This window comes from Lycium ferocissimum, chromosome 6 (assembly GCF_029784015.1).
Source record: "Lycium ferocissimum isolate CSIRO_LF1 chromosome 6, AGI_CSIRO_Lferr_CH_V1, whole genome shotgun sequence".
Taxonomy (NCBI): domain Eukaryota; kingdom Viridiplantae; phylum Streptophyta; class Magnoliopsida; order Solanales; family Solanaceae; genus Lycium; species Lycium ferocissimum.
In genome coordinates this window covers 62,951,210-62,961,400 of record NC_081347.1, presented here as the reverse complement: position 1 = coordinate 62,961,400, position 10,191 = coordinate 62,951,210, and the positions used below count along the sequence as shown (strand labels likewise).

The 10,191-nt window shown below is 35.5% G+C and overlaps 1 protein-coding gene across 1 annotated transcript; it reads left to right on the top strand.

Moving 5' to 3' along the window:
• Positions 1 to 225: 225 nt before the first annotated feature.
• On the top strand, positions 226 to 1,414 carry LOC132059980 (kirola-like). The gene is made up of 2 exons (XM_059452826.1): positions 226 to 465; positions 1,072 to 1,414. The coding sequence occupies exons 1-2, from the start codon at positions 279 to 281 to the stop codon at positions 1,323 to 1,325; spliced, it is 441 nt and encodes a 146-aa protein (XP_059308809.1). The 5' UTR covers positions 226 to 278; the 3' UTR covers positions 1,326 to 1,414.
• Positions 1,415 to 10,191: the final 8,777 nt, after the last annotated feature.

Sequence of the window (10,191 nt, the reverse complement as noted above, 5' to 3'; positions counted from 1 at the left end):
AAGACCGCAAATTTTAAAAGTCTTAACATCTTTATAAAATTTTGAGTCAAATCAAATTATATCACACAAAATAAGAAAGAATGGAATAAAGCCTATTATACACAAAATGAACTGGCACTAACTTTCTAACCCCAACAAAAACAAGATATAGATATGTGTGGTGGATAATGCTTTCTATTAGCTTTTCACAGCTGATTAGAATCTATATAAACACTATAACTTCTGAACATTTTCTCACTACCATCTTGTCACAACTTTTGCTCTTCCTAAAAGAAAATATGGGTGTGAAAGGCAAGTTGATTGCTTCAGTAGAGGTGAAGTGTGGAGGACACGCGGTTCATGATCTTTTGCACACCAGTACACATCATATGCCCAACATAAGCTCTAGTAAGATCAGCCATTTTGAGATTCTTGAAGGTGAAACCTTAAAGGTTGGTTCTGTAGTTAACTGGAAATATAACGATGGTAACCACCTTTCCTTACTTTCTCTCAATATACAATTTACTTGCATCGGTTTAATTTATGCATTTAAGTATGTTTGGTATAGCGGAAGTCATTTACCAAGAAAATGATTTTCACAAAAAAAAAAAATGAAAAAATAATTGATGGTGTTTGGTAATTACGATAAAATATAATTCAAGTAAAAATTTTTTGCTTCAAAAGTGGAAAATAACTTCTTTCACTTGTTGCACAAGTTATTTCCTTACAACTATTTTTATTTTCACCTTCATTTTTAACTTGCTCCAACGAATGTTTAAACGATAGTGTTAATCTTTATTACTCAAAAGTTTCATAAATATACACTCTAATTTGTTAATATCTTTATTAGTCTTTAACATATCTTTTACTCGTCAACCATACACAAAAATATGATTTCCAAATGATTTTAGAGAAACAATTTCCTTCCACTTGAAAAATTACTTTATCATACCAAACAGTATAATCAAATGTTATATGGCTTACCCTACTAATTCCCATATCTTCCACAACGTCAGTAGTTAAATTCTTTATGAGGAATTGACCATTGGACTAGGAGTAACATCTCTTCTATTTTTATTTTAATGATTATAGATGGAAAAGATAAGATTGCTAAGCAAGTAGTTGAAGCCATCGATGTCGAGAAGAAATCAATCACTTGGAAAGTGATTGAAGGAGATCTGTTAGAGTTGTATGATTCTTTTACTATTATCACATCAGGTCAAGACGAATGGGCTACGTGTATATTGGAGTACGTGAAAAAAGCTGAAGACATACCAGAGCCACTCATTCTCTTGGGTTGGGCCATTCACGTGATCAAAGATATGGAGGGTAACCTTCTCCAGTAATAAAAGATCTCTGATGATATCAGATTGCTCTTAGCATTATATATATGTGTGTGTGTATACATGTGTGTGCACACGCGTTTATTTATACATACACATAAAGGTGTCAACCGGTTCGGGCTAACCGGTTTTAACCGGTAACCGGACGTTAAACCGAACCGGGAATCGGGAATCGCAGTAAGAACCCGATTAATTGTAATCACACACGGTCCGGTTCCAATATTTTGGAACGGAACCGGATTCCGTTAAACCGGTTTAACCGGTGAAAATTAAAAAAAAAAAAAAAAAAAAAAAAAAAAGGAAAGATATTGGGCCATATCGTCCGTTAATGGACCGTTGGCAACGGTCCATTTTAAAAATGGCCGTTTTGCTAAACGGCCATTTTGTTAATTTTTGCCCCCAAATTTTTTTTTTTAACACTTTAACCCATCCCCCACCCCTATATAAACCCTTCTTCATTTTCATTTTAATTCACACCAATTCACTCTTCTTCATCTTTCTCTCAAATCTCAATCTCTCAATTATAATTATTTTGCAATAACTAGCCACAAAGTCTTATTATAGTTTCAACTTCCAATTATTAATTTTGCAATTATAATATTGTTGGTGGAGTTGGTGATTTTGCAACAATCCGAAGTAGCTTTGGTGGATTTGCAATTCTAGCCGCCTTGACTTTGTTGGAAATTAATCAAGCAATTTGGTACCTTCGTTCCAACTCTATCTTTATTTTTCGCAATTTAATTCTAGCAATTTAATTTACGCAATTTAATTTGTTGTAATTTATTTTCTTGTGATTTATTTGATTGTGATTTAAATTAATTCTATTTAATAATGTCAAAGAGATTAAGACGTGGTGCGGTAGTAGTAGTCGTATTGTTAGGGGTGCGCTTAATGAGGAAACATTTGTGGAAGAAACACCTAATTTAGGTATTGATGTTGGTGGAAATAATCCACTTTTAGGTCATGAGGCAATGCAACAACATTTTACCGACACTTTTAATGAAGACTTAAATGATGATGATGAAACACAACCCCCCGAAAATCCCATAGAGAGATACATGTCCCGCACAATCACATACACAAGACAAACCGCCTAGAACTCGTAAGCCAACGGCCAACTAAAATTTGGAAATTTATGACTAAGAATAGGGAAAACCAATCGCCTACATGTAACATATGTGACAAGTATTTAGTTTTAAGCAAGGAAGGTAAGGATGGTGGAACGGGTACACTAAATTCTCATACGAGAACCAAACATATGGATGCTTGGGGAGAGCAAACGGGTTCAAATGTGGAGGGATTCAAATGACGATAGACCCACGAACCTAAGAGAAATTTTAAGTATGACAAGAAAAAAGAACGCGTAGAAATAGCTAAAATGGTAGCTTATGATTGTTTACCATTTTCCTTTCCCTCGGGTTTGGGGTTTGTTACTTACATTCAACGTTGTTATAATCCGTTATTTGAGGGTATTCTAGTAAGTACTTGTAGAGCCGATGTTATAGATTTGTTTAAAAAATATAGATTTTATTTGCGCCACGTATTTAATTCTTTAAATTGTAATGTTTGTCTTACCGCCGATTTGGGTCTTAGTATTAACCATTTAGATTTTTTTGCTATTACATGTCATTGGGTTGATGACAATCAAGTTATGCAAAAAAAGAATTATAGCTTTTTTATATGACGAAGGAAAAGGTCGTCACGATGGAAAATTTTTAGCCGATTCAATGTCTACTATTATGAGATTTTTTAACATTTATAGAAAAACACTTTGTATTGCTTTAGATAATGCTTCTAATAATACAAAGGCAGTTGGTCTTTTAAAAAAAGAAATAAACCCTCCTCTAAAAAATATTTTTCATGTAAGATGTAGTTGTCACATTTTAAATTTAATTGTTAAAGATGTGCGAGTTTGTGTTATCTAGTACTATTATTATAGAATATTGGCTAGTTCTAGCTAACCAGTGAAATAAATAATGTTGTGTTAAGAATAAAGTGTATGACACTCTCCTTCTATGAACGTATTCTCCATGGTCAGCATATGCAAGAAATTATGGATCTTTTTAAGTATGAAATTTACCTATAACAAATACAACTTATACTTATAGTTGTAACCGTGCTTTTATAATTCTTTCTCAACCGTTTTTTTTTTTTTTCCCGAGTTTCTCTAGTTCTCAACCGTAAAATTGGTTCTTGCTGCAGGGAAAGGAAAAAATATAAAGAAAAACAAGAATGAATAATTACTTAGGGTGTGTTTGGTGTGAAGGAAAATGTTTTCTGGAAAATATTTCCTGAAAAATAAGAGTTTTTCTTATTTATTTTTCTGGTATTTGATAAGGTAGCAAAAAATACTGTCCTAAGAATTTTATATGCAATCTAGGAAAGAGTTATGAGGGTGGGCAGTCAGGGGAGGCGGGGTTTGGCATTGGAGGGTGCGGACGAGACAATGAATTTGGAATGTTACTTACCAATATCTAACGGTAAGTTCTTGAAGTCTATTTCTCTCTCTATTCGAGTAGCTGTTGGTCATCTAATAGTAAGTTCTCGATGTCCGGTACAACGGAGATCCGCTCCGCCATGACCAGATGTCTATAACGTTGGACCATTTTATACCACCGGACCCGCCGCTATTACTCCCCTCCTCAAATCAATGCACTCCAAACCCCCAATCTAAATAACAAAGTAAATCCAGGCTATTAAAAACCCCAGCCCCTCCCCACCTTTTCACTCATATTTTACTCAAATCGTAGAAAACATAGTCCACTACATATCTATATCACGTTCCAAATATGTAATATAGTTTGATTCAACACAAAATTTAAAAAAGAGATTAAGTTTTTGAAAATTTATGCTCTTAAACATGTCATAATATTTGTCCGACTATATAAAACTTTTGAAATTTGTGGCATTAAACATGTCATAATATTTGTGTGATTATAAAAAACTTATCATTACGGATAAATGAAAGTGAAAAATTAGTTGTTTACAAATATATATAAATATGTTATTCCTTTTTAAATGAATTATAGCGTCACATAAACTTAAATCAAATGAAGGGGATAGTAAGTTATAATTTCGACTTTCACAAATGTGTGAAACCCCATACATTTGTCTGTATTTTAAGCTGTTTGATGCTCAATTATTTATGTGCCAAAGTTATGATGTAATGTGATGGAAATTTAGTATTTATACTATCTGTTGATATGAACACCAGAATGGGTAGCCAGCAGAAGAACACAATCATGAAATTTACCATAATAACTTGCAGCTAAAAGAGCACATTAATGAAATTTTTAATATTTTTCTCATTCTTATGAATAGTTGTCATAAAAAGGAGAAGATTGTTAGGTTTAAGTTTTATCGATGACAACATCTACTTCGTGGCATGAATAAGAAAATTATAAAGAGACTTCAATGGATGATACAGTAGCTAGGGGGTCCGTCAATGAAAGAATTAGAAAGGAGAAAAATCCAAAACGGAATGTGAAGAGTATGAATCAAGATTTAGAAAGAAGAACTCAAGAAGAACCTGAAAAGCAGCCCAAGACAGGATAAAGGCCTAATACCAAAGATTGTTTGAAGACGAGAAGAAGAAGAAGAAGAAAAATGAGTCAAAGGTTATATATATACTAGTGGGCTGTTGCCCGTGCTGTGTACGGGCCCAATAACTTGGTAATCAAACTTTAATACACAGTTTCTAAGATTTACAACATAATTGGGGCTGCATATTTAACAGAAGTATGTGATCATTCGAGGTTATTTTCAATCAAAGTCAGCGTAGAAAAACATTCTATGGCTAGCATATCAAATACATTTGTGGACAGCAAGAGAAAAAGCAAGCTTACACAAAATTGATCTAACTGGTCAATTTTGTTTAGTCTTCATTGAGGGTACAACTAACAGATGTTTTAAGGTTTACACAATCAAACATAGAAAGATGTGAATCACTGATTTACGTTCATCATTCCCCAAGTACAATGAGGATGGCCTAAGCCTCATTCCCATTCATCATTTTTATGTGAAACCAAAGTGGCAACCTTGTGAATCTATATAGAGAAAGAAAACTCGGATTAGGTTTCTGAAATATCCCTAGTTTTCATATCAGAATCAAGAAGCAGATTGCTCCTACCTTGGTGTCAAACCCTTGAGTTTAGAATCATTGTCAACCCAACTGAGGAACTGCAATATCAGTATATAAATGTATGATAACACATCAAACACACATGTGGCCAACACATTAATGAAACAAAAAATCTCATCAAGAAACAACCTACGCAATATTGCCCTTCTATTTCTTTCCAAGCACAAAGGATGCTTACACAAGGCAAATAAGTGATGGTGGAAGCTATTCGTGTCATAGACTCATAGCTTGTTGAATTTCCCTCATTATTTCTTTATCACTTTTCTCTCCTGGAAACAAAAAAATAATGCTAATTGATGAACAATCCAACAACACTATTTTTGACAACTATTACCAGAGATCAGAAAGACGATCATAAGCTTACCCCAACCTCGCTGTCAGTTGCAGCACAGAAATTCCACCTCTGTAACACTGCACCAGAGGCCTTGCTCATGATCACCAGAACCACCAAGCACTGTACATGGATGTGATCTGAACCAATCAAAAACTTTGACAAAATCATAGAACTTAGCAGTGAGTAGTGTACTCAAGTTCGAAATGAAGGTGTTGAACACATAGCATTGTGTTACATCAATGCTATAAGAATCATCAGTTAAATTGGGAATTTGTGTAAAATATTTTTATGGGCATCACGACCTCGTCATACAACGTCCAACTATTGAAAAGAAATGAGGAATTATATATTGAACAACTTGAATATAGAGAACCAACATAATAATATGGAGAATTTTCTGTCAATACATCAAGATACTTGCTCTGTGATTAATTGGAATGTGACATGAACCCTAATTCAAGTTCATGGAGAAGAAGGAAAACTCATGAAAGAGGAGAGAAAGAAGATGAAGTTTAGAGAGAGAAATATTGTAGATTTCTTATTCCTTCAACCGACTTACAAATCTGTGTATATCATCTATATATGCACTCATTATCCAACTACATAATCCTAACTAACTAATTACATCACTTAACTAACAAATGGAAACCTAACTAACTTAACTAATCCGGATATACTAAAAGGATTAAACTGCCCTTGCAGTGTAGTTTATTTAATTCTCCTACTTCTACACTTCCCCTCAAGCTAGGTGTGAGGTATCTTAAAGATGTTTAACAGACCTATATTGGAGATGAGATAGTCATGTTGAGCTTTTGTAAGACCCTTGGTGAGGATATCTGCTGGTTGTTCATGGGTAGGTATATAGTTGGTTGCCACCATCCCTTGAGTTATTTTCTCCCTTATGAAGTGGCAGTCGATTTATATATGCTTGGTTCTTTCATGGTATACAGGATTTGCTGCCTATCACAAAATATCTCCACTGGTTGAATGTTGTCAATACCTAGTTCCTTGAGTAGTCCCAGTAGCCAAATGATTTCAGATACAGTTGAGGCAATGGTCCTATACTCTGATTCTGCAAAGCTTCTTGACACAGTTTTTTTTTTTTGGATTTCCAGGTAATGAGAGAGTCTCCTAGTTTGATGAGATATCCTGTTACTGATTTCCTGGATATAGGGCATGCAGCCCAGTCTGCATCACAGTAGGCACTTAGTATTGGCTTAGAAGTGCTAGATAATAAGACACCTTGACCTGGTTGGTTCTTTAAGTACCTAATGATCCTTAGAGCAGCTTCCATATGACTTTGCTTAGGTTGTTGTAGGAATTGGCTGAGGTTTTGGACACTGAATGAGATATCAGTTCTGGTCATGGTTAAGTAAAGGAGTTTGCCAATGACCCTTTGATAAAGACCTTGATCAGCTGGTGGATCATTTACTTTATGTTGTTCATCACTTAGAAGGTCATCATATTGTTTCGTGGTCAGTTTTACATTGGTGTCAATGGGAGTAACTGCTGGTTTTGCAGCAGACAAACCAATTTCTGATAATAGTTCCAATACATATTTTCTTTGATGCATAAGGATTCCCTTGTCTGACCTAGCAAATTCAATCCCAAGGAAGTATTTCATTTCACCAAGGTCTTTCATTTTGAAGGCCTTTTGCAGAGTTTCTTTGGTATTCTGAATCATTCTTTCTTTGGTGTTCTGAATCATTCTTAGACTGCTTCCTGTTATAAGCATGTCATCCACATAAACTAGGACAACAATAACCTTTTCAGTAGTTCTCTTAGTGAATAGGGACTGATCATATTGACTCTGCTGAAACTTGGCTTTAACCAGTGATTCTGTAAGTTTGGCATTCCATTGCCTTGGGGCCTGTTTTAGCCCATACAAGGATTTAATGAGTCTACATACCTTGTTCTCCCCCTGACTCTTGAATCCTTGTGGAAGTTCCATATAAATTTCATCATGAAGATCACCTTGTAGAAAGGCATTATAGACATCCATTTGATGAACATGCCACTGTTTCATAGACACTAGTGAAAGTACTGTTCTTACAGTTTTCATCTTGACTACAGGAGAGAATGTTTCCTGGTAGTCTATGCCTTCCTTTTGGCTATACCCTTTGGCCACTAATCTGGCCTTGAACCTTTCTACTTCCCAGATGCCTTGTATTTGATCTTATAGATCTATTTGCATCCAATAGGGATTTTTCGTTGTGGTAAAGTGACTGTCTCCCATGTGTGATTACTTTCAAGTGCCTCTATTTCTGCTTTCATGGCATCCAACCATCTGGGATCTTTGATGGCCTCATTGTAGGATGAAGGTTCAGTAATATTGGAGGATGATGCTATATATGCTTGATATGTAGGAGAAATGGTGTTATAGGATAGGTATTTGGAAAGTGCATATGGTTGGTCATGATAGATATTGAGTGACACAAAGTCCTTCATCCAAGTTGGTGGTTTTGTTCCTCTAGTTGATTGTCTGGTTGGTATATTTGTAGGTTGTGGAACTGGTTGTGGTATTTGTGTAATATCTGGAAGTTGAACTTGATTTTGAGGAACTTATGGCTGAGGTGATGTTGCAGTGTGCTCAGTAGTTCTTTGGTGTATCTGATGACTGTATGGGAGTTGGATTTGGCTGATATTCAGTAATTGTTGATGTGTCTGACTGTAGCAGGTTTTGATTATGTGTCTGAGATGGTTGAAGTATAGTATCTTCTAGTGACTCATATAGATTATAGTCTGATGGAGATGAAGGAACTGAGGTAAATGAGTTTGAGTCTTGGTTTGTGAAAGGGAAAGTATCTTCCCTAAACTGAACATCTCTGCTCACAAACAGTGTTTTGGACTTCATATCAAACAAAATGTATCCCTTCTGAGTGGATGAATATCCCATATGTACTGCTATTCTTGACCTGGACTTGAGTTTATCATGTTCCTGTAGATTCTTAGCATAGTATAGGCATCCTATAACCCTCAAGTGTGCAATGTTTGGTTTCTTGGGGTACAACTTTTTATAAACTGACAGATTTTGTAGTACTACACTTGGCATTCTATTTATCAGGTATACAGCAATTTGTACACATAATCCCCAGAATTTTAGAGGTATTTTACCCTGAAACCTGATGGCCCTAGTTACCTCTAAGATGTGTCTATGCTTCCTCTCAGCAACCCCACTTTGCTGAGGGGAGTAAGCACAACTTGTTTGGTGAATGATACCCAGAGATTGAAATAGTTGCCCACAGACTGAGTTGACAAACTCTGCACCATTATCTGATCTAACTATCTTCACAATTTTGTCAAACTGAATTTTCACATAGTTGAGAAAGTATTGCAGCACTACACACACATCAGACTTTAATTTGAGTAAAAACACCCAAGTCATTCTAGTAAAATCATCTACAACTGTTAAGAAGTACTTATTTCCATCAAAAGTAGCAGTTTTGTATGGACCCCATACATCCATATGAACTAATTCAAATGCACCACAAGTCTTAATAGAGCTAGTTGGAAAAGACTGTCTAGCTTGCTTAGCACAAGGACACACTGCACATCCTTTTACAGTTTCAGCAATATGATCAATGCTTAATAGAAAGATTTTATGTAGACCTGTAGTTGATATATGTCCTAGTCTCCTATGCCACAGTTGCACATCTATCCTGTCAGTGAGTCCTGAACCATGTGCAATCAGTGCACTTCTCTTATTCTTGTATGTTTGACTTAGTATGTAGAGTCCTTTCAGATCTCTACCAATCTTCTTCACCCTCCCAGTGTATAGATCCTGAAATACACAGAAATGAGGGAAGAAATTTACTGAACACCTCAATTCTCTGGTAATTTTTGACACAGACATGAGATTGAATTGAAACTGAGGTATGTGAAACACATTCTTTAATATGCTTCTATCAGATATGGTACTTGAACCTATATGTTTTACTAAGGAAACATCCCCATTAGGTAAGAACACTGCTTTGGAATAGTTGTCTCAGTCACTGAGTTTTCATCTAGCAGTTCCTTGTCAGCTACCATGTGATTGGTAACACCAGTGTCAATTATCCAATCTTTACCACACTTAGATACTAGCAAAGCTGTACAAACATCGATGTCGGGCATTCCTCTTTGTAAAAGCAGCTTGATGTACGATGGAGTATTGTTGTTTAGCAATCCCACAATTTGATCATATTGTTGCCTCTAGAAGGGGTAAGTTCCCATATGCATGTTTTGCCCTCTACCAGACTCCATTACTCCATTTTGACCATTTGACAGTCCAGTGTGTTGAAGATTTAGACCCTGCATAGGATTAGTAGCTGCAGCCACCTGACCACCATTCTCAACTGTCATCATATTATAAGCAGTAGAATTCTCAGACTGAGTGTACTGTTTGTACTTGTTGG